The sequence below is a fragment of the Leptopilina heterotoma genome, unplaced genomic scaffold (assembly GCF_015476425.1).
Source record: "Leptopilina heterotoma isolate Lh14 unplaced genomic scaffold, ASM1547642v1 Lhet_163, whole genome shotgun sequence".
Classification (NCBI taxonomy): Eukaryota; Metazoa; Arthropoda; class Insecta; order Hymenoptera; family Figitidae; genus Leptopilina; species Leptopilina heterotoma.
This window is the reverse complement of record NW_025110879.1, coordinates 275,556-293,310: the sequence shown is the minus strand read 5'-3', so window position 1 is coordinate 293,310 and position 17,755 is coordinate 275,556. Positions and strand designations below refer to the sequence as shown.

Here is a 17,755-nt window from a genome sequence, read left to right as displayed (position 1 = left end):
TTTCTGATATATTAATAAAGTTTAACTAAATTTTTTTTTTATTTTTAATTTTGCAAAAAAACGTTTTTTGCCCATAACTTTAAAAAAATGTTAGGACACCTATAAATGTTTTTCCATAATTTTGTAGAGTTTTTTTAGACGCATCTATTGAGCCCTAATTGAACATTTTTCGTCCATATTAACCGGAGTTATTAAACTTTTAAAAATAAAAAATTTTGGAAAAAAAGACTTTTTAGAAAATTTTGTTGAAAAACGTAGAAGTAACTTTAAAATTATCGTTATTAACTTGTAGAGCATTAAAAAACGCTTCGATTGACCTATTTTTGAACCTAATTCGATAATAAATTTCGAAATTATTGGTATTTTAAAAACCAAAAATTGTGAAAAATGACATTTTCTCAACTTTTTTGTTTGAAAATTTTGATTTAACTATTAAATTATTGTAACTATCTTTTAGGGTATTTAAAAATACATTGATTGACTCAAAATTCAATCACTTTTACCATATTTATAAAAAGTTATTCATATATTTTCCTATTACTATTATTATCTCTATGTGGAAGTAAGTGTTCATGAAATGAGCACCAAAATTATAAAAAAATATACAACTTGGCAGCGGTTTTTTTTATAACTTTTCATCTTTATTTTCTATTATTTTTAACTTGTAATAAATAAAAAAAATTTTCTAATTAATTCATCAATGATTAATTTATTAAATTAATTTTTGGTATTATTTGTATACAAATCTTGGTAGAACTGCATAATTAGTAATGAATTAATTATTATTAATGAAAATAAAAATTAACTGAATAATTAAAATTTTTAAATAATTTTTTAATTTAATAAAATTCAATATATAAATATAAAATTAAATTTAATAGTACCTAATTAAAGTATATTAATAAATAATTTTCTTTGTAAAGAATTCAACAAAATATAAAAATTAAAATAATGAAATATGAAAATAAATAAAAGAAAATAAACATAATAGAGAAATAAATATAAAATTATTATTACTATGAAATTATACTATCTGTTTTGTAACGAATTTAATAATTATTAATAATAATATTCAAATAAAAGTATTAAAAAAACTGATAAAATATAAAAATAAATAAACGAAAATAGTAAATAAAAAAAAATATAAAAATAATATTATCAACACAAAAATTGTCTGTTTTAAATATAATTTTCAAATCATTTTTTCCATAATAATTTCCAATAATAAATTTCCATCTAAATTAAAAAATGCCATTCTATTTAAAAGTCATGTGTGCGTTTTTTTAAAACACGGTAAAAATAAAAATCTAAATTTTAAATTGGATTGAAAAAAAAATCTAAAATAAAATTGAAAAAATAAAAACTAAAAATGCAACAATTCAAAAATATTGTATTAAACATTCTTTTTAAACAAATATTTAAAGAAAAACATTTATATTATAAATAAAATTTACAGAAGACATGAATTAGAACACGTGAAAAAAAGATCATAATTAAAGAAAGTCAATTTTTGCTCCGTATACCTCAAAGGTTAAAGCACTTCAGCTTTATCTTCAGAATTTAGTTCAAGGACTCATGAGAGACTTTTCTTTATTAACTGATTCTAAATATACACTTAAAAGTAATTATTTGTGAAATTTATCAACAAAAAAGAAAGTAGGAAAAAAAAACTTCAACGCACCAAAAAAAAAAAATGTAAACAATTTAATGTAAAAGAAAAAAAAGAAAAACTTTTCCTACAATTAATAATATTTTATATGGCGAAATTTTATCACTTTTCTAAATAATCAATTTTTTTAAGTCTGGCATTAAATTAGAAATTGTTTTTATTTGAGAATTCTATAAATTCTGTACAATTAATTATTTTGATATTAAAAAGTTTTGAAAGATTTCCATCGCAAATATTATAATAATAAATAATAAACAAAAATAATTATTAATTATTAGAGTGAAACGGTCAATTTATTGTGTATACATTATCTAAGAAAAACGTGTATTGCGTATACAAAGCATACTTTAAGAAGCCTTGAACTTTCAAAGTTGTGTCGGTAGTAGTCACGGAATGTATAATTTTATTGCTAAAGTGATCTAAGGACGATAATTTTTCTTTTTTTTCTCTCCCTCTCTCCGCCTCCTTTCCCCCCTCATAACTTTTGAATCTTAACAACCAATTGTCGAGAGATATGCAAATAATAAGCGCACCTATTTAATGCGTGACATGAATAAAATGCGGAAATAAAAAGTTATATTTAGCAATTTTTTCCTCCCTTTTTACCATTTAATTTTGCTTTCGAAAAATAACTATTTTTGCAAAAAGAATTTTCCTTTCTTCTACAATTTAAATTTTCCCCATTTTTTTCAATTTTACCATTTATTATTACCTATTATTTATTGTTTGTTTATTATTTATTTATTATTTATGTATTATTTATGTATTATTTATTTATTATTTATTTATTATTTATTTATTATTTATTTATTATTTATTTATTATTTATTTATTATTTATTTATTATTTATTTATTATTTATTTATTATTTATTTATTATTTATTTATTATTTATTTATTAATTTATTATTTATTATTTAATTTATTATTTACTTTATTATTTACTTTACATTTATAAACTTAACAGAAATTTTAATATCAAATTTGTTTTCAATTTGCTCTTTAATATAAGAGGGAAATTTCCTTTTTCCGCGTGAATAGAAAAATATTTTTATTTCGAGGGGGAAAAACTGAATTTTTAATGAAAATCAAAAAGGAAATATTCCTTTTTAATTGGAGGGTACATATATTTTTTGTGATTTAATTTTCGAAAGTAGAATTTGAAAAAATTAGAGACCGAAAAAAATGAGTCTGACAAATTTTGTAAATCGCAGTGTCTCATAATTGGTTTGACAAGTTTTTAAGTGTATTTCCCAATATTTTAAAAAGACTTTGGATGAAAATTATTTTATCAAGATTAATTATCAAGGGTTTGTTTCAAAAGAAAGAGTTTGTCAGGATAAAAAATTTACTAAACGGCAGTTCTCCATTTTTTTCTCTCCCTTTTTTCTTTATAATAAAGTTCTAATTTTTCGAGTATAGAAAAAAAATTTCCTTGGTTCTTTTTTTTTTTTAATTACAAGTTTGAAATTTTTTTTCTTTTATTTATTTCAATTCAAACGGGTAGAAAAAATTTATAAATAATAATACACGATTTAAAAATAATACTCTATAAATAATAAATTATAAATAGTAATGTATAACCAATCATTATTAATTTACAAAAAAATAACAACACTATCGAAAAAGATAAACATAATATGCACGATATTTATTATTATTATTATCATCTAAAATCGGTCAATAATATTGTAATTAAAGAAATAAGAAAAAATAAAATTAACGATCCATAAATCTGACGTAATTTTATTATTATCAAGTAATCAATAATAAATAGTGTGTAAATATAATGAGTAAACAAATGGAGTAAAAATAATTAGTGAAAAAATGCGTCTATTAACAAATCGGGTAAAAATAATCGATAAAGAAAAATAAAGAAGAAAAAAAAGAGTATTCTGCTAATAAAGTGAAACCACTTTTTTTCATTGTGCAATTAATTATTAATTATAGTAAATAATAAGAGCACGAAATTAGATAACAAGTGTGTAGTATGTATACGTGACAATTAAATTATTTGCTAAAGACAAATTGAAATAAAAAACCGTAACAGGGACATTTTTTATTGAAGAAATAATAAAAAAAATGGAAAATATCTTAATTATAATTAATATTAATTAATATCTTTATTTTTATTTCTTATTATTGTTTTATATTTATTTACATTTATTATTTTATTTATTTATTTAATTAATATATATTAATTAAATAAAGAAAAAATTTTAATTTCCAAAATGCAATCAGTGAAGAATTAAAGTCTTAAATAAATTCACATTTCAACTGCAACTAAGTATAGAGCGAGTAATCAGTCTAATGACCGCAATTAGAAAACAAGAATATGGTTCAATTGTTGTTATTATTTTTTATAATATTTTTCTTAAATAATAATAAACCAAAATAGATTTATTTATAAATATAAATAAATAAACTAAATATTTCAATTTTCGATTATTTATTAAATAATTAGCTGAATATTTGAAAAAATAAACTAATTTGATAGGTAGTGTACCTATTATAATTTATTATAGTTAATTATTTAGTTATTCGTTTAATAAATTTTATTAATTATTATTTAGTTAATTATTTAGTCAATAATAAACTAAATTTAATTAACTAGTTAATAATTAACTGAATATTTAGTGAACAACTAATTTATCAAGTAATATTTTAATTTAAAGATTAACGTAACATTTAGTTTATTACTTAACAATATTTAGTTAATTGTTAACTAATAAACTAAATATTACGTTAATTTTTGACTATTTTTTTATTAAATAATTACCTGAATATTTAAAAGACAATCTAATTTATTATTTATTTATTTATTATATTTTATTTATTGGGTAATATTTTTATTTCATATTTATTATCAGTTAATTATTTAGTAGAAAAATAATTAATTAAATATTGTGAACTAATAAATTAAATACTACGTTAATTTTTTACTAATTTTGATTAAATGTCAGCTAAATATTTAATTAACTAATTTATTATGTAGTATGTTAATTTATTAATAAACTTTTTAGCTAATGATTATTAACTAAAAATAAATAGGAATAATAATGAACTAATTATTTAATAGTTAATTAACTAAATACGAATAATAATGAACTAAATATTTAATAGTTAATTATCAAAATGTAATTGAGATAAATTAATTATAAAACTTATTAAAAATCGAAAAAAGGCTAAAAAAAATAATAAAATTGAGAAATAGAGAAAATTAACTAAATATTTAATAATTAATTAACTGAGTGTAATTAAGATATATGAATTAATTAAAAGTGATTAAAAATCGAAAAAAATTGAAAAAATTGAAAAATAATAAAATTAAAAAATAGAGAAAATAAAAAAGAGGGGAAAAAATAGAGAGAGAAAATTTCGGATATTTTCAGAGGATAACGCTTTAAACACGGTGACTGACCAATTCGAAGGATGAACACGTGGTCCACACGGGCAGCATCCACTGCTTGTACGTTTCCTTCTACGTGCGCACCAATCCTGGCCCATTATCACTATTTTCTTTTCACATTTTCAGCACGTGCTGACGAAACTTCCGTTTCGTCGCCAATTCTCTCCCTTCTTTGTCTTCTTCTCTCAATATTCCTCAAAGAAGTTCGATTATCAAGTCTCTTAATTTTTAAACTCATTTTTTACACATTTTACAATTCGTCATCATCATCATTTTTTATTTTTTTTTACCCAAAAAACAAAACTGCACTTTTTTCCATATCACGAATAAAATATTTATTATTGTCTCCTTATTATCATTTATCCGTTAAATTCTCTACTTTTCCTGCGAAAAAACATTTATTTAAATTATAAATTATTATTGTTGGTGTATATAGACTTTGCACTTTCATCAAGATTTTAATTACTGTTTCTCATTCCATGAGACAAATTGTATATAGACGTATATATATATAATATAGTCGTTGTCGTCGGCAATATAATTAAATTCTCTCCTGCATTTTGCTGGTGAGAAACGATATTTTTTTCTAGAATTTCACTGTAGGGAGAATGAGGGAGTCGAGATTAATTTTTAAAAGAAGGAATAATTTTTTTCTTTTACTTTCTAGCTAAAATATTAGCGAATTATGAGAAAATTATTAATTATTATAGTGAATTATGCGAATTATTAGCGCGGGAAATATTATATTCAGAGTAGTGAAAAATTTTATTCTTTAGATTCGAAATAATTTTCTAGCGCAAGAATTTAATTTGTGTTTTATCTTGACTTTTATATTTAAGTCAGGTTTGGATTTTATGAAGTTTATTTTTAAGAGAAAATTTTTATTTGAAAGAATAAAAGTTTTCCGCCGGTGAAGATAAAAAAATTGAAAATTTTGCAATTTCCGGAGTGAAAGAAAGTTCGGAATAATATTTGAAAATGTAATTTCTAATTTTACTGAAATTAAAATTAATTGCAAGCGGTCTTTAGAAAAAATAAAATTAGGAAAATAAAAGAAATAGAAAAGTTTTAAAAAATAAACAAAAATTATAGACAATTTTTATTAACATTCTTTTTGTTCTTTTTCCCGCGTAGAAAAATTTCTTGGCGCTAGCTAGCAGTGCTAGATACATGGTAAATTTACATGCAGTCTAGCGCTGCTAGCTAGCGCCACGAAATTTTTCTACACGGGTTAAAACAAATAAATTGTTACTTGAAAAATAAGAAAACATTCTCTACGTTAATAATTTTTTTTTTAATAAATTCGTTTATATTGAATAGAATTATTAAAATGACTGTTTAATTATTTTTCTAGCAAATGAATTTTTTTATTTCCAAATTTAAAAAACTAGAGAAATTTTTAAGTACATATTTGGAAAAATAGAGAATTTTTTATTATTCTTTTTGCCAAACAAATTTCTTATTTTCAAGTGAAAAAAAGTGTTGATGCTTTTAATTATTATTTTCTTAATAACTGAATTTATTTGGAAATTTTAAGGAAAGTAGAGAATTTTTTAATTATTTTTTTAACAATTTAATTTATTTTGCAAATTAAATAAATACAAAATTTTTCAATTATTTCTGTTAAAAATTGAGTTTTATTATTAAAAGTGAAAAAAAATACACAAACGTTTGATTATTTTTTTAAAACTGGATTTATTTGGAAATTAAAGAAAATAGAAAATCTTTTAATTATTTTTTTACCAACCAAATTTCGTTTCACAATTAAAAAAATATATAAAATTTTTCAATTATTCTTCTCTAAAAATCCAATTTTGTCATTTACAAGTTAAGAAAATATAAAATCTTTAAATCACTTTTTGTGAAATATTTTAATAACTGAATTTATTTAGTAATCAAAGAAAATAGAGAATTATTTCATTATTTTTTCACCAAACGAATTTCTTTTTCCAATTTTGAAAAAAATATAAAATCTTTCAATTATTTTTCTCTGAAAATTGAACTTTGTTATTTCAATTTAAAAAGAATTCACAAACAGTCGATTATTTTTTTGAAACTAATTTATCTGGAAATTTAAGAAAATAGAGAATCTTTGAATTATTTTATTGACTACCGAATTTATTTAAAATTTTCAAAAAAAATATAAAATCTTTTAATTATTTTTCTATAAAAATTCAATTCTTTTTATTCACAAGTTATAAAAAAACGTTCAATTCTTTTTCTAATAATTGAACTTATTTGAAAATTAAAAAAACAGAGAATCTTAGAATTATTTTTTTAATTTACGAAATTTTATTTTACAATTCTGAAAAAAATATAAAATCTTTCTATTATTTTTCTCTAAAAATTGAATTTTGTCATTTACAAATATAAAAAATTGTTAATTCTTTAAAACACTTTTTTGGCAAATTTAAAAAACTGAATTTATTTAGAAATTTAAAAAAAAAACTACAGAAACTTCTAATTTTTAACTTTTTTTTTGTAAAATTAAAAATAAATATTTTAAAAATTCTCCGCATTTTCAAAATTTCCAAAAAAACTAGTCCACTCTCCTTTTGCTAATTTTTTAAATTAAAATTTAATTAAAACTGATGAACAATATTTAAGAAAATAAATAGATGACCAAAAACACATCGTCAACACTAAAAAAAAATGTTTCCCGAACTTTTCATATTATTATTATTATTATTTGCAAAAACAAACTTTTTGAAGAAAATTACAGAATTTCTGTAAACGAGAACACGATTGTAAAGTGATTTTAATTTTACTATAAACACGTGTTTGGTTTCACAGTCTGTGTGTATATATGTATGTATATACCAGTATAACCAGGGATGTAGACACACGATTCAGAAGCAAAACTTGGGTGGTGGTGATGATGGTGGGGGGATGAAATAATTTTTTATTTTTTCTCCCGCGAAAATATTTACCCGTATAAGAAAAAAAATGAGCAAAGACGAAAAAAAAATTCACTTTGTTTTTTTTTCTCTTCTTTAATGAGAATCACGCGAAATTGTTTTGGAGAAAAAATAGTGTTGATAAAAATGGACAGGTGCATCAGAGAGAGGTAAGCGGATAAGGGCGGGTCGGAGTTAAATAGAAGCTGACTACGAGTTCTGGCCAGAAACGTATATAACCCCGAAGTAAACGGGACGCGCGTCGACGCGAGCGCTTCTCTCTCTCACTCACTCACTCTCTCTCTCTCTCTCTCTCTCTCTGGCTATCTTTCTCTCTCATCGGGAGTTGATCAATTTTGGTGAAAACTGCTACGACTCTTTTCTATTCTGTTAAGAGGGACTCTCTCTCTCTTTCTCTCTCTCTCTCTTGCCACTCTCTCTCAATTTTTTTTTTGGTCTCTTTTTTTGCCACTCTCTCTTTCCTCCTTTTCTCTCTCTAAATAACTACTTTGTTCGAAAAAGCAACAAGAAAATATGTCAAAAAGTTTTCTGCCCTAGGGGAAAAAAGTATATATTTATTACTTTATTTACTTATTTCAAGTCAACGATTTTCCATTCTATATATTGTTTTCCGAAAACTTGGAAAATTTACTGATATGTTGTTTAAGTATAAATAAGAAAATGCGAAATTTAAAAAAACAGTATTTAAAAAAAGAAAGTTTATTTTAAAAAAATAGTTTTAAAAAAAAAAAAAGAAATTTGCACTTCTTTTAGTTTTAATATTCAGAAAAAAGGAAAAACTGCGATATTTTTAATATTGATAAAAGTAAATTTGTTTGCGTTGCAATTTAACTAATGGAATTCTAGAGTAATTTGAATAGAATGAATAAAGAGAAAATATAATAATCGATTGAGTAATTCCAGAAAGAAAAAAACAGCAGACGTGCAATTGTATTAAAAAAATTTATACGAATTGATTTTTCTTTTTTTGAGAGAGAGAGAGAGAGAGAGAAAATTTTTAAATTCAAATTTAGATATTTAATGACTGAATTTAATTTTCAATGACAATAATTAATAAATAAAATGTTAATTTTACGTTTTATTGTATTAATTTAATTTTAATTACATATATTACTAATTTGAATTGTAAATTCTTTATTGTGAATTTGTAGTTGTAAAGTTTACAATTATAGAGTAAATTGTAATTGCCAACTTTATTTCAAATTTTAATTGTATCTTTTTATTTCAAACTTTAATAATTATATACTTTGATAGCAAATTGTAATTTTATGTAACTTTTTTATTGCAAAAATTATAATGTAAAATTACAAGAGTAAATTTTAATATTAAAGTTTGATAGTAAATTGTTGTAGTCAATTTTAATAGTACATTTTAATTGAAAATTAGTCATAGTAGTAGTAATAGGAAAATAGTAATTTTTAATTATAAGTTTTATTTATAAATTTTAATCGTAAATGTTGATAGTAAAATTTAATTTTAAAGTTTAGTGGTAATTAAAAAATATACACTTTTGTATTAAATTTTATTAGTAAATTATAGTGGTAATTTTTAAATTATAAATTTGAATTCTAAATTTTAATAGTGAATTTTACTTATTTAAGGGGTAATTTTTAATTACAATCTTCAATACTAAATACCCTTTACGGAAGGGCAAATCCTTGAGGGCCCACACGGGAAATTTGAATTCTAAATTTTAATAGTATATTTCCGTATTAAATTTCAAAAGAAAATTTTAGTATTGAAGATTTTATTAAAGTTGGAAGATTTTAATTGTAAATTATGGTAGTAATTCTAATGGTACATTTTTATACTAAATTCTAATAACAAATTTTAATTTCAAATTCAAATATAGTAATTGTTTATTTCTTAATCAGAATATAAAATTTTTTATTAAATTAATTTCAATTGCAAAATTTTGATTTGCAACGTTTTTCTCAACAATAATTGGAGAATAAAACGAATAATAAAAAGTAAAACGTTTCGCATAAAAGCACCTATAGATATATATAGAAATACAAGAAACAGATGAAATAATAAAATAATTTTAAAGGCCTAACAAAACGTTTTGTCCGCACAACGTACACGAGTTATAAAAAGATAATCGAATGGATACGGGGTCAATTTTGCTGACCATACATACACAAGACAGTTTCGAAAATGATGAAGGGTTTTTATGACACTCAAAAGAAGGATGGATAATATATCTCTCTATTATGTCAGTTATATCTCAGAGAACATGTTTTCTATCTACTTTTTTCCTCTTCTATTTATTACAAGCTTGAGAATTTTATTTCATAAGAAGATTTTACTTCTTCGGATCTTTTACTTGAATAAATATAAGATTTTCTAAAAGCATATCTCTCTCTCTCTCTCTCTCTCTCTTTCTTTCTTTATAGCGCAAAATCGTCTAAACAAGTAAATATTGTGTCAGACGAAACAATTGTTTATTTTTAAAAATTATTTATCAGTAAATTCTGATACTTTTTCGAAAAATCCGTTGTTTTCGAATAACAATATTAATATTAATGTTAATATTATTAAGAAAGAATAATATATTTTTAGCTCAGTTATGATAATTCGTGATTATTTTCTATTTTTAGTTATTTTCCCTACCGCCTGTGTAGAAAAATTTCATGGCGCTAGCTAGCAGCGCTAGACTGCATGTAAATGTACCATGTATCTAGCACTGCTAGCTAGCGTCAAGAAATTTTTCTACACGGGCGACTGTGAGCGAATAGTCATGTTGCCATCTGTCGGAGGCGTCACTGAAGTGCCAATTATATTGGCGCGAAATTCAAATTCGATGGAATTGGAAATTAAACCAACGTTACTTTTAATAAACATAAAATTATAGATACCCAACGGGAAGTTGCCAATGTTAACGATTGGTTCAATAATGGGCCATGCTTGGTACCCAATGGTTTTTTCTTGGCACAACAATTGGCAACCATCATTGGACCACCAATGGTTTAAACTTGGGATGATCACGCTACTGCCAATGATCGGTAGCCAAGCATCGGGCCAATATTAGTTGCCAAGGAATTGCCAAGGAAACAAAATCGATTTTCAAAAGCTTGATTTTTTATTGGCAGCCAACAAAAAACCAAGGTTTTGAAAATTGATTTTTTTAAATTATTAATTAAAATATATTTTTCAAAAATTTATTTAAAAAAAAAAATATTTTTCAAAAATATATATTTTTTTTTAAATTGATAGAACATATTAATTTAATTTGTCACCTCTGGTAAAACAAAGATGAAAGACTGATAAATTCCCTCACTTTATATCTTACAGTGGAGGGATAACTGTGAATGTCTTTGCGAGAGAGGAGCAGGTACTTATATAGAGCCAGTGAAACAGGTCACAAGCGAGAAGAAATCACTGACATGCACTCTGGCGGCGCTTGTCGGAACTGTTTTCTGGCGCGCATGCATATCCTGACATTATCGACACAGCGCTTGGCAACCAACGTTGCGCCACTTCCGACAAGCGCCGCCAGAGTGCATGTCAGTGATTTCTTCTCGCTTGTGACCTGTTTCACTGGCTCTATATAAGTACCTGCTCCTCTCTCGCAAAGACATTCACAGTTATCCCTCCACTGTAAGATATAAAGTGAGGGAATTTATCAGTCTTTCATCTTTGTTTTACCAGAGGTGACAAATTAAATTAATATGTTCTATCAATTTAAAAAAAAATATATATTTTTGAAAAATATTTTTTTTTTTAAATAAATTTTTGAAAAATATATTTTAATTAATAATTTAAAAAAATCAATTTTCAAAACCTTGGTTTTTTGTTGGCTGCCAATAAAAAATCAAGCTTTTGAAAATCGATTTTGTTTCCTTGGCAATTCCTTGGCAACTAATATTGGCCCGATGCTTGGCTACCGATCATTGGCAGTAGCGTGATCATCCCAAGTTTAAACCATTGGTGGTCCAATGATGGTTGCCATTAATGTTCCAATAATGGAACGGAGTTCGCCAAGCATGGCCCATTATTGAACCAATCGTTTACTTCCCATTGGGTATAAAAATTTATCAAAATAATAATAGTAATAATAATAACAATAATATTATAATAATAATAATAATAATAATAATAATAATAATAATAATAATAATAATAATAATAATAATAATAATAATAATAATAAACAATAGGTATTATTTGCAGCAATTAATATTATTATTACTTTTATTTTTATTATTATTATTATTATTATTATTATTTATTAACTATAACAAATAATAACAAAAGACAACTAAAAATTAAAAAAAAATTAAAAATAGTTTTTCAATCTTCTACTAAAATTGAATTCTAAACTCCTTTTGACATACTTATAGAATATATGTTGCACGGAAATTAATTTTCAGCGTTCTTTAATGATCAGCAAAAAATCCCTGTAAGGGTTTTGATAAAAATCAATCCGTTGTTCGACATTCTATTCTTTGTCTACTCTCAAGAGTGATCTATATTTTTTTTATATCAGATTATTCTTCTAAAAATTATACCCCCAAGTAATAATTAAAATATGTAAAAGCTCATTAAAAAAATTGTTAGAAATTAAAAGAAAAATAGTCTACACAATAAAGAAATTTCTGAAAATGCGAGTAAATAAATAAATATAAATAAAAAGAAAATATTATAATTAAATAATACTTATACTATAATAGTAATAAAAACTAATTATTAAATATTAATTAATTGACAATTTAAATTATTGCATATTTATTTCAATTATTATATTAGTAATTAGTAATTAGTACCTAATTAGTACTTAATAATTAGTAATTAATAATTAATAACAATAATAATAACAATTTAATAATAATTTATAAGTATATTTAATTACTATTGTTGTTGTTGTTGTTGTTGTTGTTGTTAATTTTAATAAAAAATATCAAAAGTAAACGAACGTATTCCAGAAATTATGTGTTTCATGCCTGACTAAAATGATGATTACTACTTAAAATCACAGCTCCGCTTAAACCGCAGTAGTACAAATCCTATCGTGTCAGACGGGCATGAAAATAAAAATTGTTCCCCTTCGTTATCTTTTAAATTCATTTAGCGTGGTACTGTTACATTTAAATTTGCCTTTCCATTCTATTTTCTCTCTGTTCTATTTTAAAATGTTTGCGAAAAAAACTCAATAACAATTTTAAATTCCAAATCCAGTTAAAATTACAAATCTACGGTAAAATTTTGTTTCAATTAAAAAAAAAGAAACTAAAAATTCACGAGGGAAAATAAAAATAATACTTGCATTTCTATTTTGATAAAATGCAAATATAATAGACAATAAAATATAAATTTTATTATTTAATTATTTTAAAATAAGTAATTAAAACACAATATTTTTAAGGATGGCTCAATTTTGATCCTTAAAAAAACTGTGCGAAATATAAAATTGCTATACTAAATATAAAATAATAATAAATATAAATATTCAATATATATATAATTTGTGTTGGACTGAAATTTTAATTTTTCTTATAACTTTAAGTATTAATTATTAATTAACAATTTATTATAATTTGTATACAAAAAATAATTTGACAAAATCTAAGGTAATTGGAATTTTTTTCAATATTTCGAGTGTTAAATGTTTTCCTTTTATATAATAATAATAATAATAATTTGAAATTGAGAGCAAATTGAACGGTGCTGCCACGTTCTGGTTTTTCGATGAAAATCTCAAACAGTTTTCTGAAATCAATATATTGTGAGAAGTAGAAGGAAGAGTTACCGACCGTAGTTCAAGTTTTTCACTTGGGAAAACTCGACGGAGCTGCGTCTTTGAAAATTGCTTCTTCATTTTGACGCTAGATTCCTCTTTATACTGTTTGTTTCAAATTTAAAATTCAATTTTAAAAAAATCCATTTATTTATTTCCCAGAAATTCAAATTTATTTTCGAATTTATTTTTCAATTATTAGGAAAAATGGACAAAATTTTCTAAGCTTTTAATTTTTACAATTTTTGTCCATTTCTGTACTAAAAAATTCTTCTTCTAAAATAAAATCTAAATTTTACTTTTAAAAGTTTTGGTTTTTTTGACAATTAAATTTTTTTTAATTATGAATTCATTTAATGTCATGAAAGAATTTATTATTGATTAAATAGTTTGACAATTATATCAAAAATTGATGAAACTTTCTAATTATTATGAACTTTAAATTTTTATCATAACTTTCAATTTTTGTCAATTTTTGTACTAAAATTCTTCTTCTAAAATAAAATCTAAATTTTCTTTTTTAATATTTTTGGTTTTTTGGGAATTAAATTTTTTTTTAAATTATAAATCCATTTAATGACATAAACAAAATTTATAGGTTTACGTCCTTTCACACATTTTTCCTTTCTTCACTATAAAAAAAAGGTTCTAAATTAGAGCTGATTTCGGTACTAAAATAGAACCAAATTACGATTTAGTACCAATTTTAGTACTAAATTAGTACCTTTCTTTTTACAGTGTTAAAACCTCGTAAAAAATTATTTATTTAGAATTTATTATTATTATTATTATTATTAGTTTTAACCGAAAACTTTACATAGTAGTAATATTAACAGACATACATTTGGATATTTTTGCTTTAAGTATTACATTCCTTATTTCAATACCGCGCCTTTTTTTCCTTAAAACCACTGACATTGAGAATAAAATTTATTTCATTTCAAATTAAAAAAAGGGTCAAGTAGAAAATATATACAATACATACATGTTAAAAAAAGTAAAAAAAAACTACAAATCCACTGTACTTTTCTTTATGATTTATGGATCCATATTTCGCAAATGCATCCATATAACTGTCGACTACACAAGAAAATTTCTTTAATTTACATCTTTTTCTACATTTTACGAGAGTGAATAAAAAATATTTCTTTTCTTTTCATTATTATTTCTTTTTTTGTCTATAAAAATTACATTCAAGTTATTATATGAATTTTTTTTAGATTTCTTTATGTGTACATAAGTGAACAAAAAGAAAACTATATTTCTCATTTCAAAATAAGTTTAAATAGCGTTATTCGGTATGAATATTGAGAAGAAACGAGAATCTGATATTATTTATGATAATCGAAAGACATTCCCGATTGTCGGTTTTTGTAATAAAAGGAACATTTCCGCTTTTTAGAATTCTGTGTAGGTTTTAATTTTATTTGAAATTCTTTACTTTATATATATAGCGTCAAGTGGTATATATATATATATATATATTTTTTATAGCCAATCGAATATCGATTTTATTTCTTTTCACATCATTAAATATGTACCGGTAATAAGTATATTTTGTTTTTATCAAGATATAGTATTCGGTTGTTACACTTGGGAAAAATAAAAAAAAAAATTGACCTGAATTTCTCGGAGATTTTTTTTATACGCTTCTTCTTTTCCCTTACAATTTCACTTGACGCTAAATTTATTAGAGTAGAAAATTTTCTGTGTTTTTTGAAAAATAGATAAATCCCTAAGCCCAAAAGAATAAAATAAAAAAAGAAAAACCATATTGTGTATCAGATGTTGCATTTAATTTAAAGTTTTTTTGATAACAATGAGAGAATGAAACGGAAAATTCATAACCTAACTGTACTATCAAGTTTTAAGTAAGAAAATTTTATTTTTGTTTGTAAAGTTTTTTTTTGCACAGAAACTAGACAAGATATTATTTTAAGTGGATAAATTTGAATATAAACTTTTTATTTGTCATGTCCCAGTTCTTTTGAGTTCAATTTTGACGATGTTATTATATTTAATAAAAATATTTTTTATTATTGTACTCTCTAAATTTTAATTAATATTTTTATGTTTTATACCTTTCTATTGATCGAATTTATTTTTATCAAATTTGATTAATAAAAATCTTCACTAATTTAAAATAGTGACTTACTTTTTGCTTTTGAATTAGTAAATATTAAATTTTACTAATTTATTAGTAAAATTCACTAATTTCAAAACCAAAAAGTCAGTCAATAAATATTAATTTCTACTAATTTATTAGTAAAATTCACTAATTTCAAAACCAAAAAGTCGGTCAATAAATATTAATTTCTACTAATTTATTAGTAAAATTTACTAATTTCAAAACCAAAAAGTCAGTTAATAAATATTAATTTCTACTAATTTATTAGTAGAATTTACTAATTCAGAAGCAAAAAGTCAGTCACTAATTATTCAAATTAATAAACCTTTTTAAAATTAAAATTCGAAGATTATGACAAATTAAAAGAAATTGCAATATTTTTCGCAATAAATTTGTAATAAGTAAATAAAAATTAAAAAAGTTTAATTAAATTCTAAAGTAGTTTTAATTAAAACAAAAAAAAACTACTCAATACAAAGATATTTATAATTTCGAAGTTCCTTAAACAATTTTGATTAAATAATTTGCTTAAAAGTAATACCTATATATATTATCATGTGCGCAGGGGAATAAAAAAAATTCCAAAGAAGAGAAAGAAACTTTAATGGATTTCAACTTGACGACAAATCAAATTTTCCTTGTTAACATGATTAGCTAATCAAAATTTGATGACCCTGTAAATAGTGGAGTCCCTTGCAGCTTACCCAACTCGTATAGCCGGAAATAATTCTATCGATCTCACGGAGACTGTATGATAACCTCAAAGATAGTACAACTGGAAAATATATATATTTCCCTTACTAGCGAATTACTCACGTTTTTTATTAATTACTATATTTTATTCACTATTATTTGCCAAAGTATAATAATTATATAAATATATAATATCACTGATTTTTTGCTTTTAAATTTGTAAATTTTACTAATAAATTAGTAAAAATTATTAAAATTATTATTTTCTAGTAAAATTTAGTAATTAAAAAGAAAAAAATCATTCACTGATTAAAATTAGTAAACGTTTTTCCTAATTCAAATTTAGAGAGGTTGGGTTTATGAGTCGACTGTCTCATAATAATTATTATTCGTGAATTCGAATTAAAATTCGTTTTGTGAAAGCAAATAATAATTATTATTAGTATATACAACTTTTATTAGAAACATAAATTTTAAAAAATAAAAAAATGACAATAGTCATAATATCGTCATTATTATTATTATTATTATTATTATTATTATTATTATTCTTATGATTAAAATTGTTAACATCATTAATATTAATTTCAACTTATGAAAAAGACAAGTCAAATAACCAAAAATCAATATCAAATATAGTGGCAAATTTGTATCTATATTTGCGAACTTTAATTATAATTAAGTAATAATTAAAATGTATCGACAGATTCCACCCGCACTTAAATAATTTTCCCAAAGGGATAAGCGAAAAAGAAAAAATGGAGAAATCACCACAAGACCTTTATGAAAAGTAATAAATTCTTTTTTTTTTGCAGAAAAAGAAACCAACTATATGAATCATATATTTCTAACCACTTTGCAATATGGAATTTTTCTTTATAATATTCGAGAGACGAGAGAAAAATAAAATTCTGTGTCAATTTCTAAAAATATGAATTTTATATAGATATCCTAGAAATATTCGTTTTTTTAAAAAATTTTCAGAGAGAGAGAGAGAGAGAGTAACCGAAAATATTTTTTAGTTATTAAAAATTCCCCCTTTACCCCTTAAGTTCAAGGTATATAGGTAGTTTAAATAATAATAAATTATAGAAAATAAAAAAAAATAAATTAGTAGAGATTATTATTTATAAGTTAAAAATTACTAATTCAATTTTAATTTTCCTATTAATAGATTTTACTATTAAATTAGTAGAAATTA

At 22.6% G+C, this 17,755-nt stretch overlaps 1 protein-coding gene across 5 annotated transcripts in view; it reads right to left on the bottom strand.

Annotated features, from left to right (window-relative positions):
- LOC122499040 (cAMP-specific 3',5'-cyclic phosphodiesterase, isoforms N/G) overlaps positions 1-17,755 on the bottom strand; it is a 340,358-nt gene that overhangs the window by 183,679 nt on the left and 138,924 nt on the right. Inside the window, exon 1 of one of the 5 annotated variants that reach the window (XM_043607093.1) lies at positions 5,091-5,229. The exons of the other annotated variants lie outside the window; for them this stretch is intronic. Coding sequence (XP_043463028.1) covers positions 5,091-5,176 — 86 coding nt within the window. The 5' untranslated portion in view covers positions 5,177-5,229. Of the gene's footprint in view, positions 1-5,090; positions 5,230-17,755 lie in introns of those variants that run through there. 5 annotated transcript variants of the gene reach the window in all.